Here is a 24,500-nt window from a genome sequence, read left to right on the forward strand (position 1 = left end):
TCTGAACCTTTCCATGGCATGTGTCCAGTGATGAGTGATGTAGGCTAAGATATCAGCCATGGATCTGGATTGGCAGAATCCGTACTGGTGGTTGTTGATCAACTGGTGAACTTCTAGGTAGTGAAGTAGTTGACCATTGCTAATTTTCTTCATTTTTTGGAAAGGATTGAAGTGAGGCAATTGGTCAGTAGCCAGTGGCTGGATGGTAGGCTTTTGTGTCCCTTTTTTTGGAATGGGTTGGATATATAATAGTTTCCATAAGATGGGATAGGTGCCAACTGAGTATAGAAGATTGAAGAAACAATAGATGTCAGGTGTTAGCTCCAGAGCACAACATTTGAGTAAAACAGGAGATGTATTGGGGCAAAACGACTTTGTAGTGTCTAGCTTGTTTAATATTCTTATGTCTTTCTGCTGAAAGGACACAGGAGGCATATGGTGCTCAGGTTGCTGTTATGGAAGAAGGGGATTTTTCTTTGTTATCTATGCAGGAGTTAAAGGAAAAGAGTGATGCTGGAGTTCAGCTTTTTTTTTTTTTTTTTTTTTTTTTTTTTTTTTTTTTTTTTTGAGTGCTGCCAGAGAGAGGTGGGAGTGCAGGTGAGCTGAAGTTATGTCCAATGGCTTTTGCAAGGAACCAGAAGGCACTGGTTCCTTGCAAAAGTTAGATTTTGATTTGCTGATAGTTGATTTTCCCTTCCACATAGAAGTCGAAGGGAATTTTTGATAGAATGAGGGATGAATGCCTTTATGCCACTGAGAATGATTTCTGTGACTCACTCAGTACAGGCATCTGGGTTAGAAGAGCAGAAGCAATAGCAGAGACCATCCCACATTGTACCTTTGGAGTGCCAGAGGACACACGGTTGTGTGTAGTCAGCGGAGTAGCATTCTTTGAGATATTAGAAACTTGCACTATTGTGGTCTGAGTTGCTGAGAGGAGAGATAACTTCTGCAATGTGTCTGGAAGCAGAACTAGTTAAAAACAGATCAAGAGTATTATTGGGAGAGTGGAGGGGATTATCTGGAATTTGAGTAAGGCAGTTGAAGGGTAGCAAATAATAAATTTTATGACATCTATCAGCTGGAAGTGTTTTATTTATCTCCACATGTAGTGATCTTTTGTGGAGATGAATAAAACATTTCCAGCTGATAGATGTCTCTTCATAGATATCTCTTCCTTATGTTGGGAACTTCTAACAAATTTTGTATGTATGTTTGTGTTTTTTCCATTCTCATAATAAGCCGCTAATTCTCATGACCAAATATTTCACACCTTTAGACATGTCGAGTTAAGCAGTCACATTAAACCAACATCTGCTTCTTTTTTTCTTTTCCTTTTAAATCTTTTTGAAATTTAATTTATAATTAAATTCAGTTATCTTCATTTCCACAAAGAGAATATAAAAATTTATCCTATCTATGCTCCAAGCTGTCTCCTGAGCTTCTTATAATCACTTAATGCACATATTTTGTAGTGCAAAATAATGAAGTATGACTATGTAGTAGAGACAAAACAGTGTATTTTGTTTTGTTTGTCAAATATGAAACAATTCCCTCTCCCGTGAACTTAATTTGTGTGTGTGAAACAGAAAGCATCACCTATAAAGTTTTTAAATCAAGTTTTTATGTAAATAATTTTTTTTGTTAATTAAACAGTATTTATTTATTTATTTTTGTATTACAATTGTCTTATCTTAGTCTCAAAGAGACAAGTGAATGTAACAAAGCAGAACTGTTTAAGACTGGGAAATTATTATTCTTTTAAAGGAATTTTTTAGTACTGGAAAGTTACTAATACTGGTGGTACAAGCCTATTTAGGTATAGTAAAAAAAAATAAATAAATAAATATATATATATATATAGGTTTCTTCTTTTTTTAAAACAATACATCATGACAATCAATATTTCATAATGAAATACTTTACCAACCTACTGTGATGTCCATGTTATATCTTTCACCTAAAGCTCTCAGACGATATAAACAATCCCGCTGGTATTTTGATTGTAGAAACTGAAGGAAACCTTTGAAAGAATTCGAGAAATTATCAAAAGAAAATATTAATTACTAGAAATAACACTTTCAATAGCAATGCACTAAATGATAATTATAACTAAATCTCCCCAAAACATTATTAACCTTATTAACATTATTAACATTATTAGCGCAAAACCAGCACAGTCATTCATGTGAAGCCTTATGCCACTGTCCGAATTTTAATCAGACAGACTGCATGCCTATTTCTAAGTTTTAGAAGGTGATTGATGTTAACTGTTTAGCATTTTTATATTTTCATTTATTTATTATTTTAAAATTAATTAATTATACATCTATACCCACTTCTCTGAACTCTAATAGTGTTCTGCCTACTGGACAGCTGCGACCAAGACACATTATATGCATGCTGTATGACTCATTCTTGTATTCAGAATTTAAATGTTGTTACTAGTTTTTCTATCTTCTCCCTGAAATTAATAACGGAAAAAACTCATGTACAAAGACTATTTAATAGTATAATTTTTGCATTCAGTACATATTAAGCTCAAATTAAACAATAACTGACAATTCCAAAAAGTGCCACCTAAATAGCTGGTGTAAGATAACTAAAAAGGTCAATAAATTTCCTAAAAAAAAAGTTAGGAAAGATTAGCTGATTTGTAAAGTACTATCTCCCATAAAGGGGATAGACGTAAGCCGTCGGATCTGTTTAAGTTAGGAGAACGAAGTAGAGTTTCATATGTTTCTTTATAAAGGCGTTCCATGAGGAACTGACTTTTGTGAAGAACTCTTGTCTTTCTGCAATGAACTCTATGTCTAGTGAAGATGGCATATTCTGCAAGTCCAGACTTTTCAGGTTTAAAGTATTCAATATAAGATTGGTGTTCTTCTAGCCGAATAGAGGCAGATTTTCCCGTTTGTCCGAAATAAGATAATCCACAAGAGCAAGGAATCTGGTAGACACCTAGATGATTAAGATGTGGAAGCTTGTCCTTAGGAGAAGTGAGAAAGGTGGAGATTTTTCTAAACGGTCGAAAGGCAACAAAAATATTCAGTGGTTTTAAAACTTTTGCTATATGTTCACTGATGCCTTGTACATAAGGGATAGGAATGTGCGTTATTTCTTCTGTGTTTGAAGAGGAAGACATATTAAAACTACTCAAAGTTCTTTCAGTGAAGCAATTCTTATAACCATTAGATAGAAAGGAAGAAGTTATATATTGTAGTTCTTTCTGTAAAAGATCGTCTGAAGAACAAAAGGAGTGTGCCGATGAACCAGTGTTTTAATAGTTCCTGCCTTTTGACTGGGATGATGATGAGATTCTGCATGGATATAATGGCCTGCATGAGTCTTCTTTCTATAAACTGAGAAATGTAGGTTACCATCTGGTTGGCGAAGAATTAGAAGATCTAAAAAGGCTAACTGCTTATTTGATTCTACTTCTAGGGTAAACTTGATCCTAGGATGAAGTGCGTTAACTCAGTGAGAAATTGTTGAAGTTCATCAGAAGAGCCATTCCATACAGCAAAAATGTCATCGACATATCTGAACCAATGAGTAGGTCTGGGAGAAATGTTGTCAAAGATACGTTGTTCAAAATGTTCCATAAAGAAATTGGAGATAGCAGGAGAAAGAGAACTGCCCATTGCTGTTCTTTCAATTTGTTGATACAACTTATTTTTAAAGGAAAAATAACCAGAATGTATTACAAAATCAAATACGTTTACAATGTCTGAAGGAAATTCCTGTTGTAGTAATTCAATGCATCCAGAAAGAGGCACATTTGTAAATAAAGAAACAACATCTAAACTGAGTATCATCATCATCAAATTCTTGACATGTACCCTCAAGGGGTATACATGGTATGATAGTACTTTTTATGTAGTACTAAACTGATCATGATATCAGAAACGTCCAAATGAAGATCTGAAATTTTATTTTTGAAATCCAAAGTATTTTTTATATAAGTTCTTCTAGTTGAAGAGGAGAGTAAATTTGATAAAACATTTTGAGATTTTGTAAGTGGGGCAACCTATACAATCTACGACTGGTCTTAACGGAATGCCTGGTTTATGAACTTTTGAAAGACCATGCAATCTAGGTGGACAACCGAAGAAGGTTTTAAATTTTTTCTTTTGATCTTCATTCCATGTAGATCAAAAGAAGATGTAGATCGCAAAGTAAAAGAGACATTTTTCTCTCATATTCCTTCCTATCTTGCATCACTACAGCCTTCCCCTTATCAGCTTTCATAATAATTAAATTATTGTTATTCTTCAGTGATTTCAATGCTTTAAACTCAGAGTAAGAAAGATTAGGACGAAGAGGCTTGGCATTTGAAATTTATCCCAAAAAACATTCAAAACGTAATCTGTTGGCTGTTTTTTGGGATAAATTTCTTTATGGAACATTTTGAACAATGTATCTTTGACAACATTTCTCCCAGACCTACTCATTGGTTCAGATATATCGATGACATTTTTGCTGTATGGAATGGCTCTTCTGATGAACTTCAACAATTTCTCACTAAGTTAAACCCACGTCATCCTAGGATCAAGTTTACCCTAGAAGTAGAATCAAATAAGCAGTTAGCCTTTTTAGATCTTCTAATTCTTCGCCAACCAGATGTTAACCTAACCTACATTTCAGTTTATAGAAAGAAGACTCATACAGGCCATTATATCCATGCGGAATCTCATCACCATCTCAGTCAAAAGGCAGGAACTATTAAAACACTCGTTCATTGGGCCCACTCCTTTTGTTCTACAGACGATCTTTTACAGAAAAACTACAATACATAACTTCTTCCTTTCTATCTAATGGTTATAAGAATTGCTTCATTAAAAGAACTTTGAGTAGTTTTAATATGTCTTCCTCTTCAAACACAGAGGAAATAACGCGCATTACTATCCCTTATGTACAAGGCATCGGTGAACGTATAGCAAAAGTTTTAAAACCACTGAATATTTTTGTTGCCTTTCGACCGTTTAGAAAAATCTCCACCTTTCTCACTTCTCCTAAGGACAAGCTTCCACATCTTAATCATCTAGGTGTCTACCAGATTCCGTGCTCTTGTGGATTATCTTATTTCGGACAAACGGGAAGATCTGCCTCTATTCAGCTAGAAGAACACCAATCTTATATTGAATACTTTAAACCTGAAAAGTCTGGACTTTCTGAACATGCCATCTTCACTAAACACAGAGTTCATTGGAGAAAGACAAGAGTTCTTCACAAAAGTCAGTTTCTCATGAAACGCCTTTATAAAGAAACATGTGAAACTCTACTTCATTCTCCTAACTTAAACAGATCCGACGGCTTACATCTATCCTCTTTATGGGAGATAGTACTTTACAAATCAGCTAATCTTTCCTAACTTTTTTTTTTTTTTTTTTTTTTTTAGGAAATTTATTGACCTTTTTAGTTATCTTACACCAGCTACTTAGGTGGCGCTTTTTGGAATTGTCAGTTATTGTTTAATTTGAGCTTAATATGTACTGAATGCAAAAATTATACTATTAAATAATCTTTGTACGAGTTTTTTCCGTTATTAATTTTGTATCGATGTCTACTCACGGCATACCTCTTTTAAAACTTCTCCCTGAAAGAGGTGCATAGCATATTGAGCAAAATATATAGGGATTTACTTTTCTCTTAGATGTGTAAAGTCGTTATTCAAAAAATATAGTAGTCCCATGAGAAAATTAGTAGGTAACTTTTTATACGAGGCAGGGCCAGAAAGTAAGTTCTGATCAAGAATTTAAAAAAACTAGTAGAGAAGTAAAAAAAGTTTTATTATATGCTTAAATACCTACATATATATATACTTCATATAATACTTTATATAAAGTTTTTTATATATACTTATATATAAAGTATACTAAAACATACTTTTATATATATACTTATATAAACAAAAATACTATACAGAGGTCAGAAGGATTGTTCTTGGAATCAACAGAAGACCTGAAACATACTCGAAACCTCAACAAGTATAGCTGTATAAACTTGGCAAAGATCTGGGAGACAGTCATCTTAAAGGACCTAATTAATACCTGCTTTTTCTGTTTCCCCCCTCCCACAACATAGATGGCACCTTATTGGGACTTCAGTCCTTGTATTGTATGTTACAACTGTTCAAACTAATCCCATTGTTATACTGGATTACTGTTGTTTCGTGTACTGTAACAAACTGTTTTTGTGCCCTGATGCTGGATAGGAAACCAGTGAAATATCAGCAATAAGTTGATAAATAGTTATTTTCTTATCAAGTCTGTGTTCTGATCCATACCGTTAAAATTAAATAACATTTACGATGAACACAAGCCTTTCTAAACGTTATATATATATATAGCTTATTTTTCGAAATAGTCACCATTAACTTCCAGGCTTTTTTTTTGTATCATGACTAGCTTCTTCATACCCACACCAAAGTCTGAAAGACATTTGATGCAGATATGAAGAAGCCGCCAATCATTCCATCAATCGAGTCATGCTGCTGTTCAGTTTCTCATCTTCTTCAAACAATGAGATGGGTGCCACTGATTCATACCAGGAGCAAGAGATAGTCACTTGCACAAGGTTGGGGCTATAGCATGGATGGTCAAAAAGTTCCCACCCAAACTTCTGAATTTGTTGGATAGTTCAAGCTGCAATGCAAACTCACAGGTTGTCCTGCAAAAGCATGATCCCTGATGACAGCATTCCTCATCTTTTGTTCCAAATTGCTTGTCTGAATTTCTTCAGTTTTTAACAGTACACATCAGCCTTAATTGCGATTCCTTGCTGAAGAAAATTGACTAGCAAGATCTGTTTTTAGTCCCAAGACAGTTGCCATCATTTTTTTGACAGATGGTGTCTGTCTGAATATACCATAAAGCTTGCACAGTCATCAATGAATTTCTGTATTATTATTGTTTTTGCCCCAAAAAAACCACTCACACCACAAACCTCACAACTGCCAGGTTTTTTTTTTAGGTGTCCTCCCGCGATAAGTCTTCGGACTCCTTGGAGGTGTCACGAATAATAATGATATTATATTTGGCAGTAAATTTTGAACTGGCCTTACTTTCTGGATGCACCTTGTATTTATACATAAATGCTAGAAACATCAGGAATAAAGAGGTTCAATTTATCTTGGTGAATACATTGTTGGCATTAGTGAAACTGGGATTTCCGAGTGACATGCAGTAATGGGATCGAGCATAAAGGATACAGCATTTTTAGGAACAGAAGTGGCAGGAGGGAAAGAGGAGGTACTGCTAATGATATCAGATGTTTTGAGTCCGATTAGGATAAAAACTCAGAAAAACAACAATAGTAATAATGTTCCACCTAGTAATGAGTTGGAAGCAATCTGGTGTAATGTGGAGGCTAACAGGATGAAATATATAGTCAAGTGTTGCTAGAGACCTAGCAGTACAATTGCAAGGAATGATAAAATGAATCATCTATTAGTGTGATGAGTACTATATGGGTAACTTAAATCATTCAAACATTGGGTAGCAGAGAAACCCATAATAAGAATGAAGGAAAATTTATCAAAACGTTTCAAGACGACTGTATCAAGCAGCATATAAAAGAAGGAACTTGAGGTTAAAAAGTGCACAATGAGGGATGTCACTAAGACTTACAGGATTTGAATAGGCTGGAAGCGCAAGAAAAATGACAATGGCTGTCAGTTCAATATTAGTGTAAACTTTGGCACAATGAAATATTCACTGACACATTATATTGATGGGATTATGCGTAGAAAAACTGATGAGGCTATGGTTCTTGGAGTTATGGTGGATAGGAATTTGAAGTTCAAAGGTCACCAAAATCGCAAATACGTTTAAGTGGATAACTGCAGTGTTGATATTATCCTTACATTGCAATAAATATTGCAATGTAAGGATAAGGAAGCTATTTTTCCTCTTTACAAGGCCTTGATATGACCACACATGAACTACTGTAAACAAATTTGGTCTCCTTAATTCAGGGGAGGGGGAAAACAAAGGTGTGGAAATTGTGCAAAGAAGAGTAACACAGATATAGAGTTCAGAGTTACAAAGATCAGGATTATGTAGACTACAGGCTCTGGTAAAGAGGTAATACAACAGATACCTATAAATTTCAGAAACAGCATTTATATATATATATTAATTGATGAAATTTTTCATTGTGTGGAAGGTAGGGAGAGGACAAGAGAGCATTTGTAGAAATTAAGCTTGTATATGGTTAAGAAAGAGGTGAGAGCTAGATTTTTTTTTCTCACAGAGCAAGAGTGGGATAGTTTGCTTGTTGAAGTGGTGAATACATCTAGTGTGAATCAGTTTAAGAGAAGGTATGACAGCTAATGTTTGTAATATATGGCTTTCTTCAATGAATTCTTGACTATCTCTGATGATGATAATTTGCCTTGTATTTGCACAATTTGTAATTTTTAATAACTTCATTTCTATATGTAAGATATAAACAATCTGCAAAATGCAACAAATAAGGAATTCAAGATTTACAATTGTGAATGATTCGCAGCAATGAATGCACTTTCCTAGTGCAAAGATCATTTAGAGATTGAAGCTTTGTTGAATAAATTTAGATTTTAACAGCTAAAAAAAAAACTAATGTGGCTAGTCTGAGGAGCAAGGTGGCCTAGGTGTTGGCCCATCTCTTTTCTCCATTAAGGAAATCACATTCAAAAATTCTTGAACAGTGTGGGATGTAGTGGCAAAGTATTTCATCTTGCTGAAAGACTTGGTTGTGACTGCTTCAGTTTGGGAATAAGGTAATTCTGCAGTACTCAAATAAGCTGCACCATTCAGAACAATCTTTCAAAAAATAATGTATCAATTATGGTTGATCTTCTTATATAACACACCAGGAGTTCACTTTAAAGTTCTTGTAGCTTCTCTAATTCTCCAAATATAGCAATAATGAGAGTTACCCCATGCTACTAATCACTGATTAGCAGCAAGGGATAACTTTCATTCACAGATGTAATTTTGTGTTAAGAATTTTTTCAACTGTTGATCTAGGATTATCTAGTTCCAATGAAGGCCATCTTAGTGATTTTCATGAAAATTTTATTTGTAAAAGTAAAAGCTTGTTCTGTAGACTTTCTCATGTAACAAAATTTCTGTAGGGCACTTTTTTGTTGTGAATTAGTCTTAAATTTTCTTCTGCTCATATAAACAGAAGTTAGATATCAGAGAGTTTATTACATGGAAAATAAAAGAAAGAAATCAGAACAAACGAGTCATTAACGATTTCATATAAATCCCTAAATTCCCTCTCTAGTGAGCCTCAGTAGCTCAGTCGGTATAAACAAAGCCCTTTGGATGGATAGACCTGGGATCAATTCCAGTCCATGAAACGAGGAACCTTTATCCGGTCTCTTTCGACTAATGGTGAGTTAGCAGTTCGCATACGGGGGGAGGAGGGGGTTAGAGAGTTTTTTTCACCTGGAAACTTGGGTTTTTTGTCCCTCAGAACAAGCAAACTGACCTGTGAACACACATGGAGCTACAGTCAAAAAAATAAATGCATACTAAAATCCCTCATTAGGAGGACTCTATCTGTCCTAATGGAAGGATAAACAAATTTAGGGGAATCCCACATGATAACAACAGCATTCCCTCTCTATTGCATTCTGCAGGTTATATAGAAGTGAAGCTTAACTTCTTAAGTAGCTTCTCCAATTTAGAAGTTAGCAATCATGGTATGCCAGAATCCATTACTCTGCCATTCTTTGGATCTCATAATAGCTCGTTACCCATCCATTTCTTTATATCATCAACCCAAGAACTTCTTGGTCTACCCAGGAGATCTTCCCTCTAATTTTCCCTACAGTATTTCCAGAGAAATTTTCCTGATACTTATTAAGATCATCTTAATAAGTATCCTGCTATCTTGCACTTTCACTTTTGGAAGAGAGGTTTATTACTGTCTGGAGTGGTTGAATTTGTGGTTGCGGTTTGTTTTTCACAAGGTTGCTATATTTCTTGATGTGTTTATTTTTTATTTTTTGGAATTCTCTCTGTGCGGAAGTTTCCGAAATGCCAGAGAGAATCGACCAAAGTTCAGGGTTAATAACGGTGGAGAGCTCTGAATGTAAGGAGCCAATGGTGGCGTTCGTCACTGCGAGGGTAGCACGTGTAGAGGCGATTTGTTCGCGGAGTAATGCCCGGTTGGCACGGTTATATAAGTGCTTTTTTGGAATGGAAATTGATCTTCATTTTGAGGCAGTTTGGTATCACTCTTGTATCCCGACATCGTTTTAAAAAGGCCAGCCTATTTAGTTGCCTAGATAGTCGTAGTTTTGACTTACCGTATTGCTTGGATTTGCATGCTAATTCTTCATCATGGATGATTAGAATACGTGTGTAGAGGCTTAAGTGCTATGAGGACATCATGTTGGAGGCTTAATGGATTTTTTACAACACTCAAAAAGAATTAAAATAGACTTTAATACTTCCTATATATCGTCCTAGTCACTAGGACATCTACGGGGATTACAAAAACAATTAATGTAACATATACACAAATAACAAACAATACTAAGCCCAACCACGTTGGTGACACTAAAGTCCTATCTAGGTAGAGCGCCCTCTAAGGGCAGTAGTAGGTGGCCTGGAATGTAAGGTGGAAACTCTGGTGATGAGTGTTTCCCAAATCTTCGGAAGCTTAATGGAACGGTATTTATTGAGATTTGGTTGGTTTTTGAGAGCTGCTGCTGCTTCTAAGAAAAGTCTCTCTTTCTTGAATTTGCTGTGGTGGAGCATGGTATTTTTCTTCCATGATATCCTATGGGTGGTGTCCAAAACATGGTCAGCCAAGCCTGAATGGCCATAGTTGTGTTTGAAGATGTAAGACTTGTGTTCCTCTAAACGGATGGATGCTGATCTGCCTGTCTGTCCAAAGTACGCCAGCTTACAGGAACAGGGTACTTTGTAAACTCCAGGCAGAGAAAGAGGAGGGAGCTGATCTTTTGTAGAACGGATAAGGGTAGCAAGTTTGCGGTGGTGCTTATATGCTGTGTGTAGGTTGGTGGCATCTACTATAGGCCTGAGTGGGGAATTGGGTTTGTGGATTTTTGGTAAACCATATATTCGGGGGGGACGGGAGACTTTAGTGGCACCCACGTGGTTGGGCTTAGTATTAAAAGTATGGTGGTATAAGAGTCTTGCAGTGGTTGCACTGCATAGTTCAGAAAGCCTGGACAGAGGGACGAATTCCCGATGATTGGAGTAGAGCTCTCATAGTACCCATATATAAAAAAGGGAAATAAAACTGCATGTGAGAATTACAGAGGTATTTCCCTACTGAGTGTTCCTGACAAGATCTATGCAAGTATACTTGAGAAACGGTTGAGAAGAATTGTGGAAGAAAAGCTTGGTGAAGAACAAGCTGGATTCAGGGCAAACAGAGGCTGTCAGGATCAGATCTTCACTTTACAACAAATAGTCGAACAAGCATGGGAATCTAACAAAGATCTGTATTTAAGTTTTGTCGATTTGGAAAAGGCATATGACCAGGTGCCAAGAGAGAAGCTATTCAATACGCTGCAGTTATATGGTGTCAATGGGGCATTATATCAAGCAATACTTATATTTATTTGAGTTGTAAGTCAGCAGTTAGAACTGAAGGAAATAGGAAGATGGTTTAATGTTAAATCTGGTATGAGACAAGGATGTACATTATCCCCTCTGTTATTTATTATCTATATGGATCACATTATGAAGGAAAGTGGTATTAAACATGATATCAAAATTGGAGATCTTAATGTCAGCTCTTTGCTTTATGCAGATGATGTTATACTTCTAAATAAATCCTCTACATCTGCAAGATTCTCTGACTAAATTGAATAACTGTTATAATAGTTATGGTATGAAAGTCAGTATTAAAAAGACAATGAAAATAGGCAGAATCATTGAAAATGTCAACTGTGTTGTGAATGGAGAACCTGTGGAACAAGTAAAACATTTTAGCTACTTAGGCACGATTTTTACTGAAGATGGTAAATTAAATATAAAAACAGACAACAGAATCAGCAAAGCTGGTATGGTGGGAAGTCAATTGAATAAATTCATATGGAATAGAGAGAAATTAGTCAGAACACTAAATTAGCTGTATACAAGACAGTGTTCAAACCGGTTTTAACTTATGGATCTGAGAGTTGGGTCAGAAGTAAAACACTTGACCAAAGACTAGAGACCACAGATATGAGAGTCCTGAGAAAGATTATAGGCGTGAACAGATGGCATCAATGGCAATATCATATTAAAAACGAGGATGTTAGGAAAATACTTAACATTGTCTGCATCCAGGAATGCGTTAGCAGAGCTAATCTCAGGTGGTATGGTCACTTAAATAGAATGGGCGAAGAAAGATTAGCAAAACAAGTGTTCTCTGCCAGGTTGGCTGTAAAATGACCCAGAGGAAGACCAAGATATAGGTGGATTGATACGGTACAAAGTGCCTTAGACGATAGAAATATAATATCTGATAATGTTGGAGTCTTGACAAGTAACAGACTGATTTGTAGGAAAATTGTAGATAGGAAGTTAGTAATGATGTAATTTTTTCATGTAGTACTATCATATCCTGTACACCCCTTGTGGGTACATGGCAGGAATTTGATGATGATGATATTCTAATATTTTGTTTGAGGTATTTTCAACAATAAATATAACATGATAAAGAAACAGGGACTTGAAGAACACAGAATTATCAAGCAAATATTTCGGCTATGTGCTCTAGGCAGTCAAATACATTCAGTTTTGTTCATTTAAACTCAGAATTACAGTCTCCTAAATGTTTGGGAGCTTTTCATTTACATTCATACTTGTTTAGGTTATGAGTATTCAAGTATAGACAGATTCCCAGAATAAAATGTTCTTTTTGAAGTAAAGACTTTTTTTTTTCTTGTGGTAACAGTTTTTTCTTTTTTTTCATCAAAATGCTTATAGAGTGTCTAGCACATGGTCTGGTAATCCAGTTTGATCATAATGGTTCATAACTAAGTAATTTAGGTGTTCTCTCTCTCTAACCAGAATGTCCATAATATGGGAGTTTATACTGGCAATGTATCCTGTACACTTATACTCCAGGTACTGATAATGGGTGAACTTCATTTGAAGAAAGAAAAATTGAAGCTAGTTTTAATATTGGTTTAAATGCAGTTTGTAACTTTTATTTGCTGAGTATTTATCAGATTTTTTTTTTCAGTTACTTCTTTAATATTAGGAATATAATATAAGGTTACAATCCTAAAAATAAATATTTATGATTAAGTTTGATATTACTTTTTTCAAAGGCTCTCAAGATGAGTAATGTTTTGATATTGATAACTACATCTAATCAGTGTATGTATTTGAAAAATCAACCTCCAACATTAGTAGTTTCACAATGTTTAGGAGCTACCCTTTTAGAAACTCTTGACTGATTAAGAAAAAGATAACGGCTAACTTAGGGGTAAATTTTATATGATTTGGATGATTTAATAGCTTCTTTAATCCTCACAAATATGAGCAATACATTAAAAATAAGCTCTCCATTGCTCCCTGAACAGGCATTTGGTTCAGGAAAACAGAAACATTAATCTGAGCTTGAAAAGGAGGACCAGAAGTCATCCCAAAGGACATGATATGGAGAATAGTTAGATGAATAGTGTTCTATAGTATAGGAAATATAATAAAATTAGTTTAATCCTTTATCCAAGTGTGAGCAAACAAAGTTTGCGCCTGAAAGTATCTTCAGGACTGGGGTAAGGTGGTATAACACCAGGGCAACTCGTTGCAAAGGTGGAGCAAGATACCAACACTCCTATCTCAGTATCTCCTATAATGCAAAACACATCTCCTTGCGGATATGTCTAATGTTATGCATTAAGGGAAGTATAGGAAACTTGGATGAAGTGATGGTCATGAGACCAAGTACAGCAGTGATATCTGCAACATACTTTTCAAAGAGATGCAATGGAAAGCTTTTTCAGCCTAATTATGAAGGCTTCACAGCATGTGAGCAACATAGAAATGGTACACAAATGAAGTTCGTGGACCAATTATTTTTAGCAATAACGGTGCAGTCAATTATATTTCAATGATGAAGTATATTATAATCAATGCTCCCTTTATTTTATTACATGGACCTGCTACTGCACCACACAAATATTTCACATGACCTCATGATGACTGCATAGCACTTTTTTTTAAATTATACATAGAAAACAAATAACTAAGTCCACTGTCAGCTAAGAAGCAGCAATTCAGTGTCAGTGGGAGCAATTTCGTTACTGCATGGTGAAACACCCATACAGCTTAGAGGAAACATCGATTGTAATACACAATGTAAATCACCTCTTGGACCTTTCTGCAAACAAGAATAAGACAATTTATCTTGGAGTAATCCCTTGCCACCTGTGAGCTTAGGAATTGTGACCCTTGGCATGGTGATGAAACTACTTTGTGTAATTGTTTACAATTCACTAGGCAATCAATTTGACAACTGGTATGACAAAAACCTGCCTCTTCTGCTAAAAGAATCAAAATTGACACATCAGAGACCTGCATAGCCTCATGATAACTTCTATAATTAACAATTCATCAATTAACTTGGTATGATCTAGTCACTAGAACCAGAATCAACATAATCTTTGATGCAGGTAAATCGGATTTTTTCCCTTCCCAAAAAAAAAAAAAACTCAGGTTATTAATTCTGCACCTCACCAAAAATGATCCCAAAACACTGGTAGGTACATACAAATAAATTTCATAGAATCAGAAACATTACCATCTAGAAAAAATTTGTGGCTACACTCAACCTCATTGTGTTAATTTAGTTCACAGAAAAAATGCATTCATAACAAATGCAAAAAGTATGTAATTTATTATACTAATTTAGTTGATGAAAAATATACAAGTAAAACGAAAATGACCATGGCAGAATAACTTTAAACAATGCTCATGGTAAGAATATGACTGAACCAAAAGAAACAGTTGAGTTGCTGAGTGATCATTTCGCAAAGGTGTATCATCCAGGTGGTGATTTTACAGTTGATGTTACAGAGATGCATATCAACACTGAGGTAGATAAACAAGTGTTTAGCTATTATAAACATTAATGTGAACACAGCAGTGGGACTAAATGCCATATTCACTCATGTACTACTTGTATGTGAAAGAGAACTGATATTTCCTCTGACAAAATTGTTCAATCTAAGTCTCAGCTCTGGTAGGATTCCAAGGGAGTGGAAAGAGGGTACGATAGTACCATTGCATAAAGATGGCTAAAAGACAGAGGTAGCAAACTACAGACTGATTAATATATCAGGAGTGGCTGTTAAAGTATTGGAAAAGCTGTTGAAAGGTAAAATACAACAATGGGCGGATAGGGATGCAATACACTACAGTGGGCAACATGGCTTTGTAAATGGTAGATCCAGTCTTAATAACTTTTCACATTTTATAATAAAGTGACAGCAGAACTGGATAAAGGTAATGGCTACACCATGATACTGCTTCACTTTGCCAAGAGCATTTTACAGAATACCCTATGGAAAACTATTACAAAAACTGGAGCAAATGGGAATGGATATAAGACTAGTAGCATGGATAGTGGGATCGATGACAGACAGATACCAGTATATGGTAGAGTTGAATCTATGAGAATGATGGTGACTAGTGGAATACCTCAGAGTTCAGTACTAGAACCAATACTCTTCAATTTGTATATCAATGACATGGGGAAACATTTAAGAGTGGATATTCAGTTTTTTTGATGAAGCAAAAATGGGAAGAGGAATAGTTGATAAAGGTGATATAGATATCCTGCAGGATGATTTAAATAAATCAGCATTGTAGGCCAAGGATAATGATTGTCAATTTAATGTTGTAAAATTGTAGGATTATCAACTTTGGATTGGAAAAGCTGGTGAAAAGGTTGCATAAAGTATATCATATCGATGGTATCGGATTGCAGGAAAGTGATGAGGCTAGGAACTTGAGTGTAATGGTGGGAAAAAAAGCTGAAGTTCAGATGGCATATTGCAAAAGTTGGTAAAACAATTCAAAGGATTACTTGGATGATTAAAAAACACTAACAAGCAAAGAAAAAGGAAGTTATTATCCCTCTTTATAAGGCTATGATTTGGCCACATGTTGACTTCTGTGTACAGATTTGGTTGCCTGGGTTTCTTGGGGACCAGGAGGTAGTTAAGAGGATTCAGAGACAAGTGACCAAGATGGTGACAGACCTGTGAAATATTCCCTATGAGGATAGGTTGAATGTTTGTGAGTTACAAAGTTTGGTTGATAGGTGGAAAAGAATTGACATGATAGTAACTTTTAAAATATTAAAGGGATTTTATAAAATTGATGCAAGTGAAATTTTTTAATATGTGACAAATAGAAAACTACAGGCCATCTGTGGAAGTTGTGTGGACCAGACATTTTGCATGGAGACTGGTGAGCGAGTGGAATGGCTTGCAAGAATTGGTTGTCAGTTCCCTGACAGTGAATGGATTCAAGGAGAGGTATGATATGATTTGTGTGTATAATAGTTAATTTGGGTTTTCCCTGATGAGTCTCTGGACTCCATGGGGATGCTGTAAAACAGCAATAATAATAATAAATGTTTATAAGAGCTTCCACAAGGTCACTTAAAACTTTTTTTTAAGCTCACCATTTATGATGACAACTGTGATGATGGTTTTCAGGAACCAACTCCTCACAAATGGCAAGAGATTAACGCTTGCAATTAAGTTTTAATTTATTACATTCATAATTTATTAAAACTCTAAAGTAATCACTGAAAGAAAATGCATCAGAACAATATAGTTTTGTACTGCCATTGAAATTACAATCAATTATTTTATATAGTGTTCAAATTCAATGAACACCTATATAAAAAAGTATGATAAAAGTCAATTAATGTATTCTTACTTGTGTATGATGCATACCACATAAACTGAATCCTAAATGCTTGATATCTAGCTCCATCTGGCCTAAATTAAAAAAGGAGAGGAATCTGTTAAGGTGCCTCAACTGAAAGGGTTTAATATTTTATGTTTTGTTCCATTTACCATTTTCCATTAAATTATTTTAAATGAGAAGAAATATAATCACCTCTTTCACAGTGCAATCATATTTAAGTGTATTAACTTGCAAAAAAAGATGGCAAACTAAATAAAAGATTATTTAGAGAAAAGAAATTTCAGCTGGAACAGTGTTAAAGAAAAAAGTTGTAAACGTATTTGATTTTGTAATAAATTCTGGTTATTTTTCCTTTAAAAATAAGTTGTATCAACAAATTGAAGGAACAGCAATTGGTAATCCTCTTTCTCCTGCTATCTCCAATTTCTTTATGGAACATTTTGAACAACGTATCTTTGACAACATTTCTCCCAGACCTACTCATTGGTTCAGATATATCGATGACATTTTTGCTGTATGGAATGGCTCTTCTAATGAACTTCAAGAATTTCTCACTAAGTTAAACGCATTTTATCCTAGGATCAAGTTTACCCTAGAAGTAGAATCAAATAAGCAGTTAGCCTTTTTAGATTTTCTAATTCTTCGTCAACCAGATGGTAACCTACATTTCTCAGTTTATAGAAAGAAGACTCATACAGGCCATTATATCCATGCAGAATCTCATCATCATCCCAGTCAAAAGGCAGGAACTATTAAAACACTGGTTCATCGGCACACTCCTTTTGTTCTTCAGACGATCTTTTACAGAAAGAACTACAATATATAACTTCTTCCTTTCTATCTAATGGTTATAAGAATTGCTTCATTAAAAGAACTTTGAGTAGTTTTAATATGTCTTCCTCTTCAAACACACAGGGAATAATGTACATTACTATCCCTTATGTACAAGGCATCAGTGAACGTATAGCAAAAGTTTTAAAACCACTGAATATTTTTGTTGCCTTTTGACCATTTAGAAAAATCTCCATCTTTCTCACTTGTCCTAAGGACAAGCTTCCACATCTTAATAATCCAGGTGTCTACCAGATTCCGTGCTCTTGTGGATTATCTTATTTCGGACAAACGGGAAGATCTGCCTCTATTCGGCTAGAAGAACACCAATCTTATATTGAATACTTTAAACCTGAAAAGTCTGGACTTTCTGAACATGCCATCTTCACTAGACACAGAGTTCATTGGAGAAAGACAAGAGTTCTACACAAAAGTCAGTTTCTCATGGAACGCCTTTATAAAGAAACATGTGAAACTCTACTTCATTCTCCTAACTTAAACAGATCCGACGGCTTACGTCTATCCCCTTTATGGGAGATAGTAATTTACAAATCAGCTAATCTTTCCTAACTTTTTATTGTATTAATTTTTTTTTTAGGAAAGTTATTGACCTTTTTACTTATCTTACACCAGCTACTTAGGTGGCGCTTTTTGTAATTGTCAGTTAGTGTTTAATTTTGAGCTTAATGTACTGAAGATGCCTGTGACACACAGGCGAAAATTATACTATTATATAATCTTTCTACGTGAGTTTTCTCCAACTGTCATGCCTTCTCTTAAACTCCTTCACACTAGCTACTTCAAGAAGCAAACTGTTTTGCTCACTCACTGCTCTGTGACAGAAAAATCTAGCACTCGCCCCTTTAATTTCAGGCAAATTTAACTTTCATGGATGCTCCTTTGTTCTCTCTTGACATTTCATATGACAAAAAATTTCACTCAATATCATATAACACCCTTTCAAAAGTTTGCAGACCTCTATCATATCACCTCCCTTTCTCATCTACTAGCATTTGCGGTCTACATATTCAGTCTGTCCTTGTAATCTACATTCCGTAATCTCAATATATCAGTTTATATCAGTTTTGTAATTCTTCTTTGAAGGCTTTTCACAGCTCTTTATCCCATTAGAACCCAAGTGACCCAAATCTATACACAGTAGTCCACATGTGGTCATATCAAGATCTTGTAAAAAGGAAAACGACTTCCTTGTCAATTTCAACATTGCAATTATCCTGTTACCTGTATTTGCAAATTTTGCTATGTGATATTTGAACTTCAAATTCTTATCCACCAAAATCACTAGCCTCATCAGTTTCTCTAAGCATAATCCCATCAATATAATATGCTGCAGGATATATCATCATGCCAATACACAACTTCACACACTTACTAACACAGAATTCACAGCCATTATTATTTTCCATAATTTCAGACTATTCAAATTATTGAAAGCCACTACACTTACACAGAAAGATATATTCAAAATTCAAAACACCGTGTCCAACAATGTGTGGTATCCTAAAAACATTGATACATACAGCCAAGAACATTAGTTCCAACAACATAGCACACATCATTGAAGTTAATAACAACACTACAGTTTCTTCCCACAAGTAGCAGTCAATAGCATCCCCAATTTCTCTCCTATTTTTGCATCATCACCAAAACAATTGAACAATCAGGTCAGGTCCTTTACAATAACATAAATATACGGATGGAACAACAAAGGTCCAGGGACTGATCCCTGGAATGCAACAATAAAAAAATAAAAATAATCAGTGCCTTTTTATTTCCATATAGGAAGTAGGCAAGGCCATTTTAGTCCTATCTAACTTTTGGAGACTGAGTGAGCAGTTCAATCTCCAGTGGTACCCAATCAGAGATAGCTGGCCCAAGGCTATCACTAATTAAGCAGCGCGCAGTGAAGAGAGACGGCTCAGCAAGTGCCGCCATCTCGTGGTCCCTAATCCTCACACCATATATTTAATGTCTGAGATAATGTGGGTTATACGGTCGATTTTCTTGAGTTTACAGGATGAAAAACCCACTTGCCAGTACCAAAGATCAACTAACTTGGGAACTGGTTGAAAAAAGGCTCAGAAAAATTTCATCTAGTGGCCGACTAGATTCGAAAGCAAGTCTTCCTTCGTGCGGTCAAGAGTGCCATGCCGTGAAAAACGCCACATCAATGCAACAATGATCATCGTAATTCTAGCAGATTCAAACCCCCTCCTCCCCATATATACCACTTTCTGATATATGTACCTCAGTCACCCACTTATGAAATTCAACAATTTATATTCCAATCTCATATTCTCCATTTTATGCAACAACCATCATGTGACATACTATGAAATACCTTAGAAAGTCCTACAATATTATAGCATATCCATTCCTTTTATTCAATCATCCATAACATGATGATAAAATATAAACAGATTGCTCAGACATGATCTCCCTTGAGTAAACTCATGCTGTTCCTTGCAAAGTACAACTTGTTTGTCAACCCATTACTGGATTGGCTTATTAACTTCTCTCAAATCTTCATCATCACTCCAAAGATACTGATAGGTCAGAAGTACATAGGTTTTGTACCACCTTTGTACAATGGTCTATCATAATTCTTTCCATTCCTGCTGGATCTTTCATGATCTGAGACTAAAATTAAATAAACATGTCAAAGGCCAATCCCGTTTGGCTGAATCTTGATATATGCCATCTATCCCAATTGCCAAATTGTTATGCGGGTTATGCAACAGTCACAGAACCTCCATTTTATGCATATCAATCTTTATATCTAATGTAGTTGTAACACTGTCACATATGCCAATTTGATTGATCCTAGCAAACTGAGCACTCATAAAATGAATAATTGCAACTGCTTCTGACACAGAGATATCAACTGCATTCAGCTAAGTTATTCTTCCACATTCATTCTTTTTTTTTAATTCTTCTCATTCTTATTCTTACAGTATTCCTTCAGCATCCTTATTCTTACAGTATTCCTTCAACATCCTATTGCATGGAATTTTTTGCTTAATAAGGTTCCCATCCATTTCATTTCCACCGAACTCGTTCTTCAAACTCTAGAGACACATTAATATACCGTATTATTTAACTATCTTTTCAAAGCTGCCCACACATTACTCATATATGTCCCATGGTATCAGTAACTAACTGATACCATAGGACCAGAGATATACATACACACACACACTTTTTTTTTATTAAAAATAACAATCTTATGTATAATTCCAGGGTTTCGTCTTGATAGGGAGGAGGTGGAGAAGATCCAGAGGCGAGTGACCAAGATGATAGCAGGTCTATGGAATGAACCTTATGAGCACAGGTTGAAGATTTGTGGGTTGCAGAAATTGGTTGATAGGCAGAAAAGGGGTGATATGATTGAGGCATTCAAATGACTGAAGGGTTTCTATAAGATTAATTCAGAGGATATTTTTGAGAACAGGAGCCATCCATGGAAACTGGGCAAGTGTGTGGTGAATGAGTGGAATAAGCTACCAGAGTCTGTTGTGGGTGCCATGACTGTGAATGAGTTCAAGGCAAAGTACGATAGATACTGTATGAATGTTGAATAGTTGTTCTTGACATGATATTTAGGGCCTCCCTTGATGAGTCTAAAGACTCCTTGGAGTTGCCTGTAATAATAATAGTAATAATATAAGGATTAACCAGTATTGATTCTCTGCAGTCAGGCAGAGAATTTATATGCTGAATGATTGTGGAAATAAGGTAATATTACAAGTTACATAAAGTAACAGTTATTATAAGACAATATTTCAAATTTACATTAAATTAACAGTTATATGATCATTATATCATGCAATAAAATCATTCAAAAGTTACCTGGGAGCTGATGTTGATAGTGACCACAATTTGGTTTTATTTAAATGTAATCTGAAATTTAAAAAGTTGTCACAACCAAGGAAAAGGCCCAAATGGAACATAAGTAACCTGAAAACAGAGGAAAACCATAGAAACTATAAACAGCAAACTGATGAAAGCATTAAAACAGGAGAGAGAAAAAAGAAAAACAGAGGAAAATTGGACTCATTTGAAGGATACAATCATCAAGGCCGCTAATGACTGCATAGGAATTAAGGAAGAAGCAAATAAAAAAACCATGGATCACCCAGGACATTCTAGATCTAATAGATGAAAGAACAAAATACAAAACCTCCCTAAAGGAAGAAAGCAAAGACAAATATAAACATATAAAAAATATGATAAATAGAAAGTGTAAAGAAGCAGAAGAATAATGGTATACAGAGAAATGTAAAGAAACAGAAGATCTAACAAAGACTGAATCGATGAAGCTTATAACATTATAAAAGGAATAAGCCAGCAAAACAAGACAAGAAGTACAATTATCAAAAATAAACAGGGGAACATACTTATAGATAAGGAAGAAATTTCGGAAAGATGGAAGGAGTACTTAGAAGATCTATATAGTAGAAAAGATCTAGATGCCAAGGCTACAGAAGATGAAACAAGACTTGATAGTCCAACTATATTAAAAGATGAATTTGTCGGCCAACGAGGCACCAGGCACTGATAACGTCCCCTCAGAATTAATAAAATACTCAGGAAACATAACTAAGGCATACTTTTTCAAGATCATAAAGGATATTTATGAAACAGGGATCATCCCCAAAGATTTTACACAATGCTCTATCATACCCATTCCTAAAGTAAATAATGCAAACAAGTGTGAAAATCATCGAACAATAAGTTTAATATCACATGCTTCAAAACTACTACTCAAAATTATACAAAAAAGACTAACAAAGAAGGTTGAAGAATATGTTGGCAATGACCAGTTTGGATTCAGGAAACAGCAGGGGACAAGAGAAGCAATCCTAGCTCTAAGAACAGATATTGAAAGAAGATTGGAGAAGAATCAAAATACTCTGATAATCTTTCTTGACTTGGAGAAAGCCTTTGATAGTATTGACTGGAATCAAATGTTTCACCTCCTAAAAACAATAAAGGTAGATTGGAGAGATATAAGGCTCATATTTAATCTTTACAAGCATCAAGAAACCCTAATAGAAGCAGCCAGCAATAGCAAAAATACGTAGAGGTGTAAGACAGGGGTGCTCTCTTTCACTCATATTGTTTAATCAACAATAAGCTTTGAAGATGCTTATTGTTGATTTTAATCAACAATAAGCTTTGAACATTGAAGATGCAATAAATAAACTGAAAGAACTAATAGAAACTGGAATTAAGATAAATGGAATTGATATTAACTGGCTACGGTTTGCGGATGACATAACAGTTTTAGCTGATAACGAAAACAAACTGTAAGCCACCCAAACAAAGATGAAAGAAATCTTCACATAGTACAGCCTAAAAATTAATTATAAGAAAACAAAATTATTAATTACAAGTAAAGCAAATCCAATGAAAATAAACCTGGAAATAAATAATAACCTACTACAACAGGTATCCTCTTTTAAATATCTTGGAAGTCTTATCACAGAAGATGGAAGAAACCAATCAGATATTAAAGCACGAATAATCCTAGCCAAAAAAGCATTCTATAAGAGAAGAAACATTTTTACCAGTAAAGAACTTAGCATCCAACTCAAAAAAAGGCTAGTGAAAACATACATATGGAGCACTGCATTATATGGTTGTGAGGCCTGGACTCTAACAAAACAAGACATGAAAAAGTTAGAGGCATTTGAAATTTGGTGCTGGAGAAAGATGATGAAAATTAGTTGGACAGAAAAGAAAAGTAATGAAGAAGTTCTGAATATAGTTCATGAAGAGCGGTCATTAATGAAAACATCAATAAGAGAAGAAAAAGCCTAATTGGACATCATTTGAGGCATGGGGGACTGATTACAGAAATAATGGAGGGGACTGTAGAAGGAAAGAGGCCACGAGGCAGAACAAGAATTTCATATATAAATGATATAATGAGGCTAACTGGAGCTAAGAGTTATGAAGAGATAAAAAGGAAGTCACAAGACAGGATGTTGTGATGTGCTGCTATATTTACCAATTTTCGGATTGATGCACTAAAGAAGAATGATCATTATCAGATTGTGGAGGAGACTCACTACAAACAGCGACCCTACTTAAGTGGGACTAGCTGCAAAAGAATATGATGATGATCATTATTCACACTGTTCCATTAAATAGCAGGAAAATCTTTTTCCTCCCTTTTTTTGGGAGGGGACAATGATGCTACGTCTAAATTGAAAAGTGGATTGTGATGCAGTCGTCCTTCTCAGCTATGTGTTCTGTTGATTCCAGTCTTGGTGAAAAAGATCTAGAGTATTGTTCTGTCTGTTCTGATGGTTATGGCTTCTCAACCTTTTGTTTAAAGGCAGCAAGAAGAGTTGCCTCTCTCAGTAAAGATGTTGTGCTAACTGCTCTAGTGTGCCAAACGTAACAACTATATATCACTGCTTTTGCAGTGATGAAGCAATAGTTGCAGATCAAATGTTTTTTTGACTATTAGTGTACAAAATATCCCTCTTTTGAATGAAGACAACCACAGGTTAAGGATGCCGTTTACCAAGAGAAATGGATTAATTTGCTGTTAATGGGGCAAACAGTAAAAGATGAATCCAATGCAGCTGCGCTAGAGAATCCCTGCTTCAAAACATTCCGTAACATTCACAACAGCCTAGAGATGGGGGAGGATGAGGAGAAAAAGCTTCTTGAGTCCTCAGATGATGAAACTGAAAATGCAGGTCTTCCTCAGACCAAAGACCCACT

The 24,500-nt window shown here is 35.2% G+C and overlaps 1 protein-coding gene across 1 annotated transcript in view; it reads right to left on the reverse strand.

Annotated features, from left to right (window-relative positions):
* Nucleotides 1–24,500, reverse strand: part of LOC150104487 (transmembrane protein 120 homolog) — a 281,398-nt gene that overhangs the window by 76,256 nt on the left and 180,642 nt on the right. The window contains exons 8-9 of the mRNA XM_090395665.1: nucleotides 16,920–16,981; nucleotides 1,931–2,023 (exon numbers count right to left, since the gene is read on the reverse strand). Coding sequence (XP_090251791.1) covers nucleotides 1,931–2,023; nucleotides 16,920–16,981 — 155 coding nt within the window. The remainder of the gene's footprint in view (nucleotides 1–1,930; nucleotides 2,024–16,919; nucleotides 16,982–24,500) is intronic.

Source organism: Typopeltis vanoorti, chromosome 7, assembly GCF_054136105.1.
Source record: "Typopeltis vanoorti isolate ZY-2024b chromosome 7, IOZ_Tvanoo_1.0, whole genome shotgun sequence".
Taxonomy (NCBI): Eukaryota; Metazoa; Arthropoda; class Arachnida; order Uropygi; family Thelyphonidae; genus Typopeltis; species Typopeltis vanoorti.